The 19,286-nt window shown below is 64.1% G+C and overlaps 1 protein-coding gene across 10 annotated transcripts in view; it reads left to right on the forward strand.

Annotated features, from left to right (window-relative positions):
- The first annotated feature begins 3,334 nt into the window (after window positions 1-3,334).
- The window catches only part of DNM1 (dynamin 1), a 46,159-nt gene continuing 30,207 nt past the window's right edge, over window positions 3,335-19,286 (forward strand). For all 10 annotated transcript variants that reach the window (XM_070057470.2, XM_070057478.2, XM_070057486.2 and 7 more), the window contains exons 1-9: window positions 3,335-3,619; window positions 15,237-15,310; window positions 15,507-15,656; window positions 15,941-16,144; window positions 16,751-16,849; window positions 16,929-17,089; window positions 18,187-18,329; window positions 18,460-18,595; window positions 18,748-18,815. In XM_070057470.2, coding sequence (XP_069913571.1) covers window positions 3,459-3,619; window positions 15,237-15,310; window positions 15,507-15,656; window positions 15,941-16,144; window positions 16,751-16,849; window positions 16,929-17,089; window positions 18,187-18,329; window positions 18,460-18,595; window positions 18,748-18,815 — 1,196 coding nt within the window. In that variant the 5' untranslated portion in view covers window positions 3,335-3,458. The remainder of the gene's footprint in view (window positions 3,620-15,236; window positions 15,311-15,506; window positions 15,657-15,940; window positions 16,145-16,750; window positions 16,850-16,928; window positions 17,090-18,186; window positions 18,330-18,459; window positions 18,596-18,747; window positions 18,816-19,286) is intronic.

The following is a 19,286-nucleotide window of genomic DNA, read 5'->3' on the forward strand; positions in this document are numbered from 1 at the left end:
AAGCCCCCGCCTGCAGTGCCGGCATCTCTTATGGGTGCCGGCTCGAGTCCCGGCTGCTCTACTTCTTGGTCCAACTCTCTGTTAGTACACATGGGAAAGTAGTAGAGGATGGCCCAAGTCCTTGAGCCCCTGAACCCACGTGGGAGACCTGGAAGAAGCTCCTGGCTCCTGGCTTCGGATGAGCCCAGCTCCGGCCGCTGCGGCCATCTGGGGAGTGAACCAGCGGATGGAAGGCCCGCTGAGGGAGTGGATGGACGACTCCAGGATGCAGTTTCCTCCCCGTGTCTTTGAGTTAGTGTTCATCCTAGCAGCTCTCGCCTCCTTGACCTCCGTGTCCAGCAAACCCCACCCACACAGCACCCTGGTAAGTGGGCCCCTCCCTCGGACACCCCAGCTCAGAACCCCTGGCAACAGGCTGGGCTCAGCGACAGCTCCAAGTCAGAAAAGAAGCAGAGAAAAATCTGAGACTGTGTTTATCACATGGCCTCGCCAGTGTCTGTCGCCCACCTGTGCCTTTTCCTATAAATAAATGGGTGAGGGAGACGGAAGACAGAAGTGGGGCACAAAAGGGTGGGCACAGCTTTGCTGCTGCCCCTTCCTTCCGGGTGACCCAGGGCGGGTCCCCGGGAAACTCAGGGGCCATTCTGCTGGACAGGACTGCATTGGGGTCTCAGCACCCCCCCATTGCCAAGTGCAGCCATGCCCTCTGCTGCCTCCCAGACTGAAGCAGCCTCCCAGGGCACAGGGACAAGCCCTACATCTTAGGAACCTCTCCATGCCCCGTGGCTTCCTTGAGGTGAGGCATGGACCCTTCCCGAAAGGCCATGACCCAGGAGACTTAGCGGTAGAATGGCTCAGCCCAGGAGCTCTAGAACAAGGCCACTGGCCCATGCAACTGGCATTTATTGAGCGCCTGCTGTATGCACAGCAGAAACACTATCAGAAAGAGCTGGTGTTTTCTGTGCATAGCTTCCCAGAGCCAGCAGAGTTTAGGGCAGACGTGTGGGAGCGCCAAGTGACATCTGGCCCCAGCCACGTCGTGGCTCCATCGCTACTAGGCTTTGTGACCTGGGACACGTCCTAAACTCCCCTGTGCCTCAGTTTCCTCATCTGTCAAGGGGAGTGGATAAAACATCTCCTTTCTGAGCTGTGGGAGATGGTGCAAGTGAACCCTGGCAACCTGGCTGGGGGCACGCACAGAGCATGTTCCCAAGTGCTCCCCAAGTGCCAGCAGCAGCCAGGGCTGGGCCAGGCTGACGCCAGGAGCCAGGAACTCCACCCGGTCTCCCTCATGGGTGGCAGGCGCCCAAGCGCCTTGGCCACCATCATCGGCTGCCTCCAGGTACATAGCGAAGAGCCGGATCGGAAGTGGAGGAGCCTTTATGCAAACCTGCGCTCTGTTACAGGAAGCCGGCGACCCAGTGGCAGCTCAACCTGCCGTGCCACGGTGCCCGCCCCCTCCAGAGCTTTCCGGGGGGGGGGGTACGCTCACACAGCAGAGCTTTTCCGAGTTTGATGGGTGCAGGAGTGTCGCGGAGTTCCTGGGTCCTGTTAAGGGCAGGTTGTGATGCCCAGCAGGTCTGGGGCGAGGCCCGAGACCCCATATCTCTGTCCAGCTCCATATGGGGCCCCGGCTGCTGGCTGGGCGTCGCTGACCCAGCAGCTAAGGATATCTAGGATGACCCCTTTTTAGGAAAAAACCAAAATGGAGCAGAACAAATATATCTGGGGGAGAAGCCAGAGACTAAACCCTGAGTTCTATAAATAGCGGTTATCTCCAGGTGGGAGAAGGACTTTTCGGATATTTGCACAGAGTCGTATTTGTACAATAAGGTTCCTTTGGTAATTAGGGGGGAAATTATTGGAACCAATAAAAGGCCGGCCTCGATGGCACCCCTCCAGGCGGACGTGTGTGAACCGACCCCTCCCCAGTAGTGGTGCCGCTCACCCAGGCTCTGCCTGGCCCCCAGAGCACGACAGCAGGGCACGAGCCGCGTGGCTCTGATGCTCTTGACCACCAGGCCCGGGCCACGCCTCTCCACCCATCATGATCCCCGTTCTCCGGGTTACACAGCTGAGGCTCAGACGCAGGGAGGGGCCTGCTGATGACACAGCTCATCCGCGGCCCAGGGCAGGTTTGTAACCCACTTCCTGGTGCTGCCAGGGAGAGGGGCTGCCCCTTCCCTCTGCTGCCTGGAAAATCCCTGGCTGGATGGTCCACGTGGGTCACTCCCTCCCCGGTGGCTTCCATGTTACAGGGGGCTCTCGGGCCTCCCTGGACACAGCTTCCCCGCCCCGCACAGCTTTCGCACACGCCATCGCCATCTGACCGGGCATTTTTATTCGCTCGTCTGGGCATCGCCCCTCTTTTTCCGCTAGAAAAAGCCTGCCGGCCACACATAAGCACTTTGTCCATTTTGCTCACTGCTCTGTCTCTGAGGTCCAGCACAGCTCCCGACTTGCATGCCAGGGGCCCGCACTGCTGCTGCCTACAGCGCCGGCATCCCATACGGGCCCTGGTTCCAGTCCCAGCTGCTCCACTTCTGATCCATCTCCCTGCTAGCGTGCCTGGGAGAGCAGCGAAAGACAGGCCAAGTGCTTGGGCCCCTGCACCCACGTGGAAGAAGCTCCCAGCTCCTGGCTTCGGTCTGGCCCAGCCCTGGCCCTTGCAGCCATTTGGGAAGTGAACCAGGGGATGGAAGATCTCACTGTCTCTTCTCTCTTAACTCTTTGAAAAAATGAATCTTTTTGGAAAAATGCATGCTAAGGATGAATGAGGTCACCAGCTCACAGGCCTCTGCCCTGCCTGCAGGACCCCTGCCCTGTTCACCGTGCAGGGAAATGCCCCCGCGGGCCCGGACCCCCCTGCAGAGTCTCCTCCTGAGAGTTCTCTAAGGAGCCTCGGGCTTTCTTCTTGTAGGAGTGGGGCGGAGGGGCGGGGAGCTGAGGCCTAAAGGCGGGAAGGGGCACGTGGGAGCTTCACTGGCGTCAGAATCCAGAGTGGAGAGCAGCGAGGACGGGGGGTCAGGGGTTGCTCGTGACCTTGGAGGAGGCAGAGGCCTCTCGTGCCTCAGTTTCCCTATCTGTAAGATGGAGTGAGGCAGCCACGGCTAGTATCAGAGACCCTGTCGTTAGGGGTGAGACACTGTCCATGTCCAGAAACATGTTCCGCCGCCCACCCCAGCAAGCCACAGCTAAGGCGCCCCGAAATCCGCAGAGGGAGAAAACTACAACACCCAAAATGCCGCGGACCGCGCCTGCGCAGGGCGGCCCGCCCGCGGCGCCGCGCACGCCCCCTAGCGGCGGACGAGCGCGGCGCTCCGCTCTGATCCCCGAGGGGCGGGGGGCCCGCGGCGCAGGCAGTCGGGGCGCGCGGCTGCAGCGGCGGAGCCGGAGCCGGAGCCGGAGCGGGAGCGGGAGCGGCGGCCGCATCGCAGCCCGCCGGGCCCGCCGCAGCCATGGGCAACCGCGGTATGGAGGACCTCATCCCGCTGGTCAACCGGCTGCAGGACGCCTTCTCCGCCATCGGCCAGAACGCCGACCTCGACCTGCCGCAGATCGCCGTGGTGGGCGGCCAGAGCGCCGGCAAGAGCTCGGTGCTGGAGAATTTCGTGGGCAGGTAGGAGCGGCGCGCCCCCGAGCGCAGACCCCCGCCCCGGGCCCCCCGGGGCCCCGACGGCGCGGCGACTTCGCAGTCGCGGGCGCTGCACCGCGGGGGCGCGCCCCCACCCCAGCCAGAGGGAGGAGGCCCTCACCCCACCGCCAGAGCCCCTGGGGGCGGGCAGCGCCCGAGGCTGGTCTGCAGGCGTCGTCCGGCTGCCGGCCGCGGAATCACGCCCCCTCCTCCGCCCCATCCGTCAGCGCGGCGCTCATCCCGAGACCCCCGCGAAGGGTTGCCCCCACCCCCAGTCTGTGTCCCGAGGGGGCCGCATTACTCAGCGCCTCCCTGCAGCTCTGGGAGTCCCTGGGAGCGGGCAGTGCGCCCTTCCCACCCTAGGACAGTCCCTTATCCCCGAGGGAATGCCTGGGTCGTGGCCGGGGAGCCCCCTCTCCAGCCCCCAGCACCTGGGGGAGGACGTAGCCCGTGGCACCCAGGACCGGCGCGGCCTCCCCTCACACACACACCTCTGCGGCTCCGCCGCCATCCGTGCGCAGCGCGGCTTGGGCGGAGGGGGGGGGAGGCGCGGCTGCAGGACGCGGACGCGGGTGGAGGCAGGAGAAACCAGCCTCTGGGTGGGGGGCGCCTGTCAGTGTCGCTGTCCCCTTGGCCTGGCTGACGGGGCGCGGTGCGGGGAGGAGGCGGCGCGGGGCAGAAATGACTGGACAGCAGCGAGAGCCATTTGCAGACCTAATCCCGCGCGCCTCTGATCCCACGAGGCGCCCCGCCGGCCAGGTGGCGGCGAGCGGCACCCGCAGGGACAGAGGCTGCTGGGTTGCTGGGGGGGGCAGGCAGGGTCGTGACCCCCAGGCTCCCCCTTGAGAAGAGAGAGAGGGTGGCGCTCTCCCAGGCGCGGGAGGGGGCTGGGGAGGCTGGGGGTTGGCGCTGACCGCCCCCACCCCGCGTCACTTCCTCCAATGACCTTCATGGGTAAGGCAGTGTCGACCCGTGGGACGGGGAGGCAGGGGCCCTCCCCACGGAGGGACCGCAGTTTTGTGACTTCCTGGCGGGCAGCCAGGGGCCGCTGTGAAACCTCAGGCGGGTCACTCGCCCTCTCTGAGCCTCCTCTCTAACACCGACAGTCGGATCGGATTGGCTGCTTGCGCGCTGCCCTGCAGTGTCCCGGGAAGCCCAGGGCCAACCCCAGAGGGGCAGAGCCGAGGACTGGACTGGGGGCTGTTGAAGCCGCTGCGGGGGTGCCTTGTGCCCATCTGGTCAGCAGAGGGGGAGGCTGCCTGTCTCTCTGCAGAGCCCCCTCGTGGTCACGTGGCCCCCAGAGCAGCAGAGACCCAGATGGGCCCGGCAAGCAGAGCGAGGACCCGAGGACCCGAGGGGATGCACCCCCTTTGACAGCGTACAAGCCCTATCCCTGTCTGTCATCCGGGGAACACTGGTGGACCCTTCTGTGTGCTGGGTGGTGTGGGGGGGGCACCTGGGGACCCAGCTCCTGTCTCCTGAGCCCCCGCCGGTGCCCCCATAGGGTGCTGAGCCCTTCCCAGGCCCACAGACGCAAGGACACGGAGACCCTTGTCCAGCCAGGTGGGCCGGCGTCTGTCAGATTGCAAAGCCCAGGGATTGCGTCTTGCCCCTGCACGGCCGCAGAGCCACCCCACGCTGGGCCTGGGGACCCTACTCCTTCCGGGGAGTGGCTGTGGGCTCCGAGGGGGGTCGGGGAATGTTCACAGGCCGCCTCCGTGAGCCTGGCCCCGGCCCTCTTAGGGTTCACAGCTGCAGCAGACCGCAGCGTGTTTGCTTGCTGAGGGCCCGAGCAAGGTGGACTCTGCCCCAGGGCTGCCCTCTGCACCCCAGTGCCCTTGGCCTGGACCCCTGCAAGGGATGTGTGGGGGTGGGGTGGGGTGGGGGAGGTCCGGGCCCAGCCCGAAGCGGAAGGAGGAGAGCCTGGGAGACAGGCTCCGGGGTGGGGGGCCCAGGCAGCCCTGCCTGCTCCCGCGTGGACTCCGACCTCTCCACGGAGGGCTGGGTCCCCAGACCCGTGCGCATGGTAACAGCTGCTCTGCCTCCTGGGCCTTTGCCGGAGCCAACCCCCCACGGAGAGGAAGTGGAAAATGCATCAGAGGAAACAGGCTGTGCCGGGCCAGCCCGGGCTCCCGGGGACCCAGGAGGACCCCCCAACACCCATACACGCCGACAGCTTGCAACGGAGGTGGCCCAGCAGCTGTCCAGCACCCTGCTAGGACTTGTCGGGCTCCGGGCTACGTCTTCACCGCACCCCTTGCACACAAGGGCAGACGGAGGCCAGTTCACTCGGACATTGCCCAGCACTCGCGGAGGGTCCACAGTCTGGGCCCCGGGGGATTCTGCGGTGGGAAAGACACAGGCTCCACCCTGCAGGGAGGGACTCAGAAAACTAAGCAGAGGACGTGGTGGGAGGGGGAGCACAGGGACGCTCCGGCAGCAGGGGCATCTGGGAAGAGCACGACCCCTGGGGTGGGGAGGGGGAGACTCCCAGACCTGGGGCAGGGAGGCATTTGGAACACTAATGGCTGGGGTTTGGTGGGCCAGGGGCAGGGGGGATGAGACAGAGAGGGAGGCAGGGCTGGGTCTGCAAGGCTCCGAGGTCTTGGGCTTCTTCCCTTGCGCTTGGCAAGTGTGCGATTTGGAAAGCAGGGGACTGGGAGGAGCTGCTGCAGCGATGTGTGTGGGGGGGGGGGTCTGCAGCAGGGCTGTAGCCCCAGAGAGAGGGAGAGTGGCGGGGTTCAGGACACCCCTATAGCTTGGGGGAAAGCCCATTGGTGGGGGGATGTGGTCGGTGCGCAAAGAGGAATCCAGGGTTTTGACCCCAGTTCTTGGGTTGGTGTCTTTAACAGAGTTGGGAGAAGTACAGGAGGAACAGATTGGAGGGGGGGCGAGTTGGGGAAAATCGGGATTTGGTTTTGAACTTGAGGCTGAGTGGCCGGTCAGGGGGCAGTTCAGTGGTTCCAGTCCGGAGCTCAGGGGGCAGGCGGGCTGCAAACGCCGATTTGGAAGGTGTCAGTGTAGAGATGGGATTCAAACCTTCGAGATGAGCCAGTGTAGACGCAGGAGCGCTTGTGGACCTCAAGACGCTCCCATCTGCCCTGCACGGACAGGTGCCTGGGACCCGAGGCCGGAGGGGCCTCCTGCTGTCTCCCTAGCGCCCCTTTCTTGTCCTCCTAAGAGGGGCTTCCAGGCTCCAGCCCCGGGCCTCGCTCATGCTGCCCTCTGGGAAGGGCAGGGCCCGTGGGAGGTGGCAGGGCGGGGAGGGCTCAGGCAACCGAGTGGGACTTGCGGGTCCAACGCTCACCCTGCCCACTTGCGAGTCTGATGCTCACCCTGCCCCTTCCGAGCTGAGCAGCCTTGGGCCCGTTTCCGAAGCCCTGGCCAGCCTCTATTTCCTTGTCTGTGAAGTGGGGCAGTAATGGCTGTTCCCTCGTGGGCACTCCAGGTCTTGTCTGGCAGAGAGAAGTGCCAGTTCCTTCCTGCTGGGCACAGGTAGGCAGGCCCTTCAGGGTGGTGTGGGCTGGGCACGGGGGGCGCGGTCTCCCCCACCCAGGTTGGCCGGGGGCTGGTGAGCGGACCTTGGCCCTGAGCTCAGGCAGGGTTTTCAGATGTCCCTGATGCCTGCGCGCACCTCCGCCTCCCACCAGCCCCCGACCCCTCCCCCCGCATCCTCAGCCCAAAGTGCACTCAGGGCCTGTCTCTGGCCTCTAAGAGCCCCTCTCTGTCGGGCCCCCTCCTCTCTGTGAAATGCTGTATCTTCCCCCAGCCACAGGGATGGAAGAGCACAGTGGGCCGAGACCCCAGAGGAAGGCTGAGTGGGGGGTGTGGCTGGGAGAGGGGCAGAGGCTGGAGGGGCAGAGGCTGGGGAGGCCACGAGGTGGGGCTCCCTGGGCGCCACAGCCACCCCTGTCTCCCAGACGGCTGCTGCCAGCCACTCTCTGCTCTCGGCTCCACGCTCAGAGCGTGCACCTGCCTCGAGCTACGCACAGGCTGCCTAGGGACCACCCACCTTGGGGCAGGCCCAATGGGAAGGCGCCCATCCTGTGCCCTTCCCGATGGCCTGGAGAAGCTGGGAGTGAAATGGGAGTGAAAGGTGACCCTGGCGGTCGGCATCTGATCCCGGCGCCGGGAGAACTGAGCTACCCAGGCCTCTGATGGGGTCAGGGCGTTGGAACGCCGGGCGGGGGTGGGGGGAGGGGGTGGCGCCACAGGGCCACGGTGGAGGGGGCCACGGTGGAGGAGGCCAACCGTGGGCACGGTGTTGTCAGGTGTGGGGCAAGGGCAGATTCGGGGCCATGTGCTGGGAGTCTAAGTATGCCCACTATCGATCAGTCGCTGGATCCCACCTGCTCCCCTCCCACTTGGACAAGCACACCTTCCCCACAGCCTGGGGGCCGGGCCCAGGGCCAGTGGGGGATGTGGAGTTGCAGGCACAGGCGCCCCCACCGCGTTCCCACTCCAGATGGTGCCACAGGGGCCCTCTGTGCTCACCCGGGACACCCCGGTCCTCCCACCTCGCTCCAGCCACGGCCCCCAGCAGTGGAGTCAGCGGGCAGGCGGGGGACCCCGCAGGTGGGCACCTGAGTGTGGTCCAGGAGGGGTGCACAGACCCCACGGGACACCTTCTCTGGGCCCCTGGGAACCCTGCACCTCACGGCGGGGCTGGGACCAGAGGACACGCAGACGAACCCCAAAGTGTGAGGGCAGGGTCAGCGCCTCAACTCCCAGGTCTCGGCAGTACGGCTTGGTGTCCTCTTGGAAGTGACTTCCACCCCAGGCCTTCAGACAGGGAAACGACACAGAGAGGGTGGGGAACCTGCCTGAAGCCACACAGCGCTCGAACCAGAGGCGCAACAGGAGCTGGTGCCGTCTCCTGCCTCCTGGCCAGACCTCTCCACTGTCCGTCCACCTCCCCTCCCCCCACGCCTCCGTTATCCCCCTCCATCCCCCGACCCCGGGGGTCTCTGCTGCACTCTTGCCCGCTCCCTGAACTGAAGTCTGGCTGAGAGATAAGAAGTCAGCCTCAGTGAGGCAGGCTGGAAGACGCCCCCTCCCGTCTCCTAAGCGCGGCTCCTCAGTGCCCTGGTTAGAGGCCCGGGTCAACCCCCACCCCCTTCGTCCTCCACTCACTCAGTCCCAGGCCCGCGGACCCTGCTGCCTGTCCGTCCACCTCTCACCTTGCTCTTCCCCGGGGAGGGGCAGCCTCCGCCCTTGGCCCTTCCCCTCCTCCAGGCCTTTCTCCACCCAGCTGGAGCTCTCTGTAGCCCCCACCTGAGCTCGGCTTCAAAGCTTTCTTGGGCCCAGCTCCTGAGTGGGGCCCCTGAGGCTGCTCCCCGACAGGCATCCCTGTCCACCAGGCATCTTGGGGTTCCCAGAAAGAAGGGGCCGTGCCCTCGCTCCCTTTCCTGGGTGCTGTTCTCTCCGCTCACTGCACCCTCGTCTTCCTCCTTCCCTGGTAATGCCTCCTCCAGGAAGCCTTCCCAGATCACTCCTGCCATTGCGGATCACTATGTGAGACTGCCTGTGTTTCCTCCCGGGATGAGCCCCTGTCACCTGCAGCTCTCCTGAGTCCCACACTGCTCTCTGGTCCCTCAGGCCGAGGGGCAGCTGGTCTTAGCACAGGGAAGGAGGCCGCTAGCCAGGGTGGGAGACAAAACCAGCAGGCAATGCACACCCACCTCCCCCTGAGCCCCCAGTTTGAGGGCACACAAAGCACCCAGCAAGGGGCACGCACTCAGGGACTGGATGCCCTCGGCTAGGTCCTGCCACGGCTGGCATCTCAGGGCACCCCCTCAACAGCCCTAGGGGCGAGGGGCTGCTGCCTTGGGTCTCGCGTCATTGACGGGGACACTGAGGCCCAGAGCAGGGGAGTCATCAGGTGACGGAGCCGCTGGGGATCAGAGATACGGACGCAGACGTCGCTCCGTCGTGAACGACTTAGGAACCGGCTGGTGGGAGGGCAGCGAGGCTTCCCGGGCGTGGGCGGAGCCCAGTGCGTGTGGGGGCGGCTCAGGCGCACCTGGCTGCGTCTTTTTTTATTTTTTAGGTTGAGTTATTTAATTTTCTTTGAAAGGCAGAGTTACAGAGAGAGAGGGATATCTATCTATCTATCATCTATCTATCATCTCTCATCTCTCATCTATCAAGAGGATTCAATCTTTCATCTTCTAATTCACTTCCCAAATGGCCATCACAGCGAGGCCTGGGCCAGGCCAGAGTCAGGACCCAGGAACTCCATCTGGGTCTCCCACATGGGTGGCGGGGTCCCAAGTACGTGGGCGGGTCTTCTGCTGCTTTCTTGGGGACATTAGCAGGGAGCTGGATCAGAAACAGAGCAGCCAGGACTCGAACCGGCACCCATACGGGCTGCAGACACGGCCAGCTGTGGCGAACCCTGCTGTGTGCCCCAACGCCTCCCCCCCCCCGAGCCTCAGTTTCTTCCTGGGTTAGAAGGGGACACTGACACCCCCGGCAGGATGGCGCGGGGAAGGCGGCTGCCTGGCCGAGGTCTCACTTACGGGCCCTGAGATCCTCCCGTTTTAAGTTCCCACCCCAGTGGCTTTGACTGTTCGTGGAGTTGTGCAGCCAGCGCCACTACGGAAGTTAGGAATGTTTCCCACCCTGAGAAGAAAGCTCACGACGGGGCCGTGGATGTCCCCAGATGTTGGGATGAGGTTGCTGGTTTTGTTTGTTTGTTTTTATAAGATTTATTTATGGGGCCACCACTGTGGCACAGCAGGTTAAAGCCCTGGTCTCAGTGCCAGCATCCCATATGGGTGCCAGTTCGATTCCCGGCCACTCCACTTCCCATCCAGCTCTCTGCTGTGGCCTGGGAAAGCAGTAGAAGATGGCCCAAGTGCTTGGGCTCCTGCACCCGCATGGGAGACCAGAAAGAAGCTCCTGGCTCTTGGCTTTGGATTGGCACAGCTCCGGCCATTGCAGCCATCTGGGGAGTGAACCAACAGATGGAAGACCTCTCTCTCTCTCTCTCTCTCTGCCCCTGCCTCTCTGTAACACTGCCTTTCAAATAAATAAATAAATCTTTTTTAAAAAAGGCAGGGTTAGAGGGAGAGAGAGAGAGAGAGAAATCTGCCCACTGGTTCACCCCTCAAACGGCTACAACGGCCGGGGCTGAGCCAGGCTGAAGCCAGGAGACAGGAGCTTCATCTGGGTCTCCCACGCTGGTGCTGGGGCCCAAGCACTTGGGCCGTCTTCCACTGCTTTCCCAGACACATTAGCAGGGAGCTGGATCGGAAGTGGAGCAGCCGGGACTCGAACCAGCGTCCATATGGAATACCTAAAGACTCGGAAGGAAGGAGGGGGGTGGTGGGAGTAGACGGACGGCAGGGCGAGGAGGCAGGAAAGGGCCCGGTGCTCCTTGAAGGGGTGGAGAGAGGAGAGCCCCAGGTCCCAGCCCCACCCCCCCTGGCCAGCGTGCCCCAGGACCCTGGGCCACTCTTGTTTTTCAGCCTCTGTGCTGTGTGGCTGGAGGTGGGGGAATGGGCAGGGCAAGCTTCAGACCACTGCGGCTGGGAACAGGGCTGTCCCAGAGCTGCTCTGGGCGGGTGCCGCGCTGAGTGCCGAGATGTGGTGGCAGCAGGTCTGGCCCCTGGTCCGTGCTCTTGGCACATCAGGACGTCACGGAAGGCCGGAGCCACCCTGCAACCTTCAAACCTCTGCTTGCAATTCATGAGCTGTGCCGTGGGCCCGCCCAGGGCCTCCTGGGCAGAGGGAACAGAGAGGGCCTGTGGCCTGTGGGCAGCTCCCCTCCTCCCAGCTGTGTTTCTTGGCCCACCACTCCCTCGCCCCAGCCCCTGCACCTCACAGCCCGCCCAGCCCCTGCCATCCACTTCCTGGGGCAAGGTTTGGCTGGAAACCCTGGCCTACCCCTTGCATTATCCAGGCCTGTGCCCGCGGACCCCCTTCCAGCTCCTTCCCTGCCGCATCCTCTGGCCGTGTCCTGCCCGCCTTAGCTCGCTCTACCCAGCATCCTGAGCTCCAGTCATAACGGCTGCCATCTGTTTAGGCATTGACTCGTGCAACCCATTCCACTGATGTGGAGACTGAGGCTCAGAGAGAGTCTGGTCATTTGTCCGGAGCCATGCAGTTCCTTAGTGGTAGCTCTGACGGTCAGTGCGGGGCCTGACACCAGGGCTCAAGACACAGGAGACTTGGAAGAACGGCCACCTCTGGGTCGGTGCCAAACCGAGCACGTGACCTGCTGGCCTCGTTTTCACGAGCAGGGCCTGGGACCCAGGACCCCTGAGCTGACTGCAGTCTCAGGTCCTAGAGGAGGGGTCTCTGCAGCCTTTGGGGTGGCTTCCCGCCAATCAGACAGGAGTGGGCGGCTGGGGGGCGGGTCCAGAGAGATGTTTATTTCTCTTCCCTGTGCTCTGCAGATGGCAAGGCCAGGCCTCCCTGGGAAGCCACCATCTGCTCAGAGTGAGTGGGGGGTGCTGGCAGGCCACCCTCGCCTTCCCACGCTGGGCACAGCACACACACCGAGGCAGTGGGCCCAACACGCTCTCCCTGGGCGCCTGCTGTGTGCTCCCTGAGCCTAGCCAAGATCTGGGCAGGAGGTACGGGGTGGGGGGTCAGCCCCGCACCCCCGGAGGGCACCCAGGGGCCCCTTTCACAGAGCACACAGGTGGGACCGTGCGTCCAGGTGAGAACGAGCCGCACACGTCCCTCGCAGCGCTGCCAGCCCTGTGCTGGGCATGGGAACGCGGCCGTGAGCTGGGGGTTCGCTGTCTGGACCTGGGGGGACCCATGGGTCCTTCCACTGTCTGTCCAGGTGCAGCTGGGAAGCTGGCCCGGGTCCCGGTCCCCTCTCGGACCCCTCGCCCGCAGCTCCTTGCCCTCTCTGGGCCTTGGTCCCACACCCTGGATGACACCGGGAGAATGAGACGGTTTCCGTAGGCCTCTCTTCCTCGCTTCCCATCTGACATTTCACGGTCAAGGTCCTGAGATCCAATTGCAGTAGCCAGAGGAGGGAGGGAGGCGGGGGGTTCTGTGGGATTCTGGAATCTCCTTAGGGTGAGGCTGCGGATGGGGTCTCTCCTCGGCGCCCCCTTGACCACTGAGTGCGTCCTGTGCGCCGGGCAGGGGCTCAGCTCTTCTGTGCAAAGCCTCCAGCAGAGCGCTCTGAGGCCCAGGTGTTGAGCGACTTGTCCTTGTGGCTGGGGCAGGGCAGCTGTGGGATTTGAACTCAGGGCCTGTACCCGCCAGCAGCTCCTCACTGCTCAGCCAGGGATCCTTAAACTTCAAGAGGAACATGCGAGGCCCTTGGGGGTCCCGATTGCAGTCCAGGTTCTGGACTGACCCTGGCTGGCCCGTGGGGTGTGTGCCTTAGCCAGCTGTCCGCTGAGTCCTGGTGGAGGGTGCAGAGCCAGACCGGACCCGGCAGAGGGGGCTCCTCCTCCCACGCCCCCATCCCCGCATGGCCCCAGGAGATCTTGGTCCGAGGAGGGGCCCGCCCTCTAATCTCTGCCGCCATAAGCTGCTTGTCGCTTAAGCAGCCCGGGACAGGCAGCAACTTGGGGCAGGCTAGCCCTGGCCCCTGACCGCCCACCACCCTCTGTGGCTGGGCACTGGGCTGCCCCACCCTCTGTGTGGCCCCCCCAGAGCCCTCCAAGGCGGGTGGGCCCATCTGCTCTGGGGGAGGCCTCTCTTGGAGGTCCATGTCCCTGCGTGGGGGGCTCTCGGTGGGGAGTCCCATCCTTCCCGGCCCCTGCTACGGTTTCTATGGCAACTGAGGTTGCCATGGTATTGCTGAGTGAGGATCTGGTGAGGCAAGAGTGGACCCCAGGCCCCCACGCCCATCCCAGACGTGGGAGGCGTCACTGAGTAAAGGATGGGAGGGATGCAGGCAGGAAGTCCCGCCCCCAGCGAGTCCCCGCCCTCCCCGTGCCCCCGGCCACCTCTGTTTAGCGCCTGCCTCGCTGCGTGGCATTATCTGTTTATTGGTCCGTTCCTCCTAGCACACTCGGAGCTGCTCTGGGTGGGGAGCCTCTGACTCATCATCGCCCGTCCCCAGGGCTCTCAGCACAGGGCCTGGCACAGGCCGGATTGAATTGCGTTCCATAAAAAACCCACGTCTGGCTCCATGGCGTTGCAGGGCAGCGGAGCCAGGCGGGGAAGTTCTCAGCCTCTGGGGTCCGACAGACACTGGGTTCGAATCCCAGCTGTGCGTGTGACCTGGGTGGTGGCTCTGCCTCCCTGCGCCCCTCAGCTGTAAAATGCGCCTGCCCCTGGCGGAGCACCGTTTGAGGGCTGGGAGTTCGTTCGGAACCTACTGAGCAGGTCTTGGGCGCTGAGCTCTGGGCTGGGCGCCGCGATGCCTGCATGGTGGACGGGAGGACACCGGCTCTGCCCTCCTGCAGCTCAGAGCCTGGCAGGAAAAGCACCTGCCTGGCACCCAGGAATGGAGAGGAGTTCCCGCCCGCCCTCCCAGCAGCCTCTGCTCCCCCCAGAGGTGGCCACGGTGAGGGACCCAAGAGCAGCCTTTGAGCCTAGGAGCCCTGGGCCTGTCTGTTGACCCTGGCCCTCTGCCTCTGACCCTGGGGTGCAGGGAGCCCTGGAAGTGTGATTCAGCCACGGGCTGAAGGCAGGAAGCCCGAGTGTGTCCCCCAGCCCCAGCCCCCACGGGCCCCCCCACCCCGGACAAGGTGGCCGCTTGCAGCTCTACGGCTCATTTCCCCTTTCCTGGGGATCCCATGACTGCCGACTCCACCGCCTGGTTCCTGGAGTGGCCTCCACCCTCAGGCTTGTGCCAGCCTGGGGGCGGTGGCTGGAGAGGGTGGGGAGTTGAGAAGCCGTGTGAAGACAGAGAACGGTCAGCCCAGAGGGCCGCTGAGGCCGGCGTCAGCGTGCACAGATGTCTGAGGCCTGGACTTCTGGTCTGGGATGGCCGTGACGGTGGCCTTCAGTCCAGTCCCTCGAACGGCCCTTCGGGCGGCCGGGAGCTTCCCCTGCAGGGCTGACCAGACCTGAGTCCAGGGTGGGCTCTGCAGGATACTGGTGCTGCAGCCTCCGTGTTCCAATCTGAGCAGTGGGGATGCTCATGGCGTCCACCTGCTGGGGCTCCGGTGTGGCGTCGGGGGGTACTGCCCACAGGACGGCTGGCCCACAGGACGGCTGGCCCACAGCAGGCACTGGGGAAGCCAGCTGGGGCCCGGGGAAAGGGAAGTGAGGTGCTGCCCCTCCCCTCGGCGGAAGGGAGGGGAGGAGGTGCCGCTCTGTTTCCCGGGATGCAGTCTGTTGTCGGTGGACACTTGGCCATGTGGGGCACCCACTGCCTCAGCTTCTCCAGGGCTGTGTGCCACTTTGTGGGTTGGGGCAGGGACTTCCTGTTAGCCCAAACCAGCACGTCAGCGACTCATCTGGGGAGTTGCTGGTCTCATCTCTCAGCATAAACCCCGTGACCCAGGGGGCCTTTCCGGCCGCCATCTCCCCTTAGTGGCCAACACCCTTGGGCTAGGATGCGGTGGGGTAGCACTTTGGGGGAGCTTTGGGGTTTCCCAGCGGCAGGAGAAGCACTCGGGGGACAGAGGCAGCCCCCTCAGACCTTGATCCTCCACTCACCTCCAACTCCTTGCAGGGACTTCCTGCCCCGAGGATCTGGTATCGTCACCCGACGCCCCTTGGTCCTGCAGCTGGTCAATGCGACCACAGGTACATAGGAGCCCAACTCCACCCAGGGTGAGGGCGCTGAGTGACTGGGCAGCCGCTGCCCCTTGCTGGGCCTGGATTCCCCAGCTGGACTAAGGGAGGCGTGGGCTGGTGTGTTTGGGGGCGTGGGGGAGGGGCCCAGGTGGGAAGCCAGGCTACAACGCCTGCTCCCCTTCCCCTGCCCGCTTTTGGGGTGCAGAATATGCCGAGTTCCTGCACTGCAAGGGGAAGAAATTCACCGACTTCGAGGAGGTGCGCCTGGAGATCGAGGCCGAGACCGACCGGGTCACCGGCACCAACAAGGGCATCTCTCCGGTGCCCATCAACCTCCGCGTCTACTCGCCGCACGGTGAGGCGGCCCCGCCCCTTTGCTGGCGCCCTGTCATTCAGACCTACTCCTGCTGCAGACTCCGCCCCCCCAGCGACTTCCCCTCGCACTCCTGCCCCAAGCTCCACCCTTCACGGCCCCGCCCACCGCTGGCCACGCCTCTGTCGACCGGCCCATCTCCCTAACCCCGCCCCCCTACGACTTCGCGCCTGAGCGGATCCTCTCCAAGCCCGGCCCTGTGCGGCAACTCCGTCCCGCGGCCACGCCCCTCGCCTTGAGCCCGCCCTCTTCGCCTCCCTGTCCAGTGCTGAACCTGACCCTGGTGGACCTGCCCGGAATGACCAAGGTGCCGGTGGGGGACCAGCCTCCGGACATCGAGTTCCAGATCCGGGACATGCTCATGCAGTTCGTCACCAAGGAGAACTGCCTCATCCTGGCCGTGTCCCCCGCCAACTCCGACCTGGCCAACTCTGATGCCCTCAAGGTCGCCAAGGAAGTGGACCCGCAGGGTAGGTTCCCACCAGCAGCTGGGGCATGAAGCCCCGGGGTGGCCACTTCCTAGTTCAAGATGGAGAGAGGTGAGGGGGCGGAGTACAATAGTGGTGTGGTCAGCGTGATGCCCTTAAAAATCAATTTGGGGGCCAGTGCTCTGGCACAGCGGGCTAAGCCACTCCCTGCTACACTGGCATCCTATATGGGCGCCGGTTCAAGTCCCGGCTGCTCCACTTCCGATCCAGCTCCCTGCTGATGTGCCTGGGAGAGCAACAGAGGATGCCCCAAGCTCTTGGGCCCCTGCACCCATGTGGGAGACCCAGATGAAGCTCCTGGCTCCTGGCTTCAGCCTGGCTCAGCCCTGGTCGTTGTGGAGAGAACCAGGGAGATAGAAGATCTCTCTCCTCTCTCTGTCTCTCCCTCTCTCACTGTAACGCTAACTTTCAAATAAATAAATCTTTATTAAAGAAAAACCCATTTTGGCCACTCTAGAGAATGAAAGAGGGGAGAGAGGACAGGCAGGGAGTGGAGCCGGCCAGGGATGAGGGGGGCAGGGAGGGAAGGGGAGGGGAGGGTCTCTGAGGGTGGGTGCAGATGCAGAGAGCCCTCTTGCTGCCCCCCAGGCCAGCGCACCATCGGGGTCATCACCAAGCTGGACCTAATGGACGAGGGCACGGATGCCCGTGACGTGCTGGAGAACAAGCTGCTACCCCTGCGCAGGGGTGAGTGGCCGCTCCCCTGCCTGCCCCGGCCCCCCCTCCCCGCAAGGCGGGCGGCCGCTGACCCTGAGCCCGCCCCCAGGCTACATCGGGGTGGTGAACCGGAGCCAGAAAGACATTGACGGCAAGAAGGACATCACAGCCGCCTTGGCGGCCGAGCGCAAGTTCTTCCTGTCCCACCCGGCCTACCGCCACCTGGCTGACCGCATGGGCACACCCTACCTGCAGAAGGTCCTCAACCAGGTAGGCGGCCAGGCCACAAAGGGGCTGGGCAGGCTCCGCACCAGGTGTGTTTTGCCGGTAATCAGCCTAGGTTAGCACGCTCCTCCCGCAAGGCCGAGCGCCCCGCCCACAGCCCCTGGCCCTGGAACTCCTGCAGGGTGGCACTGATGAGGGCTTGGTTCCGGGGGCCAGGGCTGGAGTATACTCCGGCAAAGCTGTTGGCTCCCTCTGAAACTGGGGAGGGGGCGCTGGCTGAGGGACCACGGCCAGCATTCCCAGGGGCTCCTGACCGGGGATGAGGCGTGCGTGGGTGCGAGTCGGCAGGGAGTGCCGCAGACGTAGGTTCCAAGCCCAGCTTTGTTGCTTCTGGTGGGGAGTATTTCAGCACTCTGCCCCTCTCTTTCTGCATCTGTAAAATGGGGCTGATGGTGGCCAGACCCTGTTTCACGGTGTTGCTGTGAAGGCCCAGAGCCAGAACTTGAGAGTTAACTTTAGGGAGACTTTGAAGGCACAAGGGAGCAGCCCAGCCCCCAGCCACTCCTATCCCAGATGTGCAGAAGCTATGATGTCGACAGAAACTCACGTAGTCTCAGTGCAAACCCAGGGTTCTGGCTTCTACTGAAAAAAAAAAAAAAATTGAAGGATATATTTATTTACTTGAAAGGCAGAGTTGGGAGAGAAAGAGAGAGAGAATAAGCTTCCATCCACTGGTTCACTCCCCAGATGGCCACAACAGCCGGAGCTGGGCTGATCCAAAGCCAGGAGCCAGGAGCTTCTTCCGGGTCCCCCATGTGGGTGCAGGGGCCCAAGCACTTGGGCCATCTTCCGCTGCTTTCCCAGACACATTAGCAGGGAGCTGGATTGGAAGTGGAGCAGTCGGGACTCGAACCTCCGCCCGTATGGCTAAGCCACAGTGCTGACCCCATTCTATTGAAAACTGAGTTACATGCTCATTAATTCGAATAATAGACCTGTGTGAGCACCTTTGAGCATGAGGCCCTCAGTGGGCAGGGCCGTGGCTGTCCTCCGTCGCTCTCTGGCTCACCAAGTCCTGGCCTGGCTGGCATTCTGTCCCTGCCCAGCCCTGTGAGCCTTAACCTTTCCACCCCCACCCCCAGCAACTGACCAACCACATCCGGGACACGCTGCCGGGGCTTCGGAACAAGCTGCAGAGCCAGCTGCTGTCCATCGAGAAGGAGGTGGAGGAGTACAAAAACTTCCGCCCCGATGACCCAGCGCGCAAGACCAAGGCCCTGCTGCAGTGAGCCCCCCGCCCCCGACTGGGCGTCACCTAGCTGCCCCCACCCCAGCTGCCAGCACCTTCGATCCAGGGCCTCCCGGGCTTCCTCCGTGGGGCTGCTGCACCCCTCAGACCACCCCCTCTCCCCTAGGATGGTCCAGCAGTTTGCGGTGGACTTCGAGAAGCGCATTGAAGGCTCCGGAGACCAGATTGACACCTATGAGCTGTCCGGGGGCGCCCGCATCAACCGAATCTTCCATGAGCGCTTCCCCTTCGAGCTGGTCAAGGTCGGTTGGCAGCCCAGGGCGGGAGAGCTCTGGTGCCTCCAGTGGGTGCCTTTGCCGGCCCCTGGAGGCCCTGGGAGCGGGCTGGGCCCTGTCGCGAGCTCCCGGCAGCAGCAGCAGGCCCTGACCCCGCCTCCGCCCCGCCTTCCTTGCAGATGGAGTTCGATGAGAAGGAGCTGCGGAGGGAGATCAGTTACGCCATCAAGAATATCCATGGCATTAGGCATGTACTGGGCCCGGGGCGGGTGGGGGCCGAGCCTAGCCAGACTAAATGAGGCAGTGGGCCTCCTTCAGGAAGGACCCATGAGCCCTGGGCCCCCATTCCTCGCACCTCAACGCTGCTCCGGCCCCCAGTCTGCGACAGGCTGCAGTTGGGGGAGGGAGTGGGAGGCCTGGGTCCTCCACTCCCTACAACCTGGTGGCCACCTTCGCTGGCCAGGAGCAGGGCCAGGAGGCTGGACCAGGTGGCCTGGGAAGTACCCTCTGGGGCTGGGCCCTGCCCCTCCCCAGGGTGAGGCAGCTCCCTGAAGCCCCGCCCCCGGGGGGGTTGAGAGGGCGGCACCTTATGGTGGGCGGGGCTTCTCGCCTGCTGTAGACCAAACTCCCATTACCCAGAGTTGCCCTGGGCCACTCTTCCTGGCTGCTAGGCAGCTCCAAGGAAGGAGGATGGAGCAGCAGAAGGTTCCTTGAAAGC

The sequence above is a fragment of the Oryctolagus cuniculus genome, chromosome 1 (genome assembly GCF_051225735.1).
Source record: "Oryctolagus cuniculus isolate XC-2025 breed Fujian yellow rabbit chromosome 1, ASM5122573v1, whole genome shotgun sequence".
Taxonomy (NCBI): Eukaryota; Metazoa; Chordata; class Mammalia; order Lagomorpha; family Leporidae; genus Oryctolagus; species Oryctolagus cuniculus.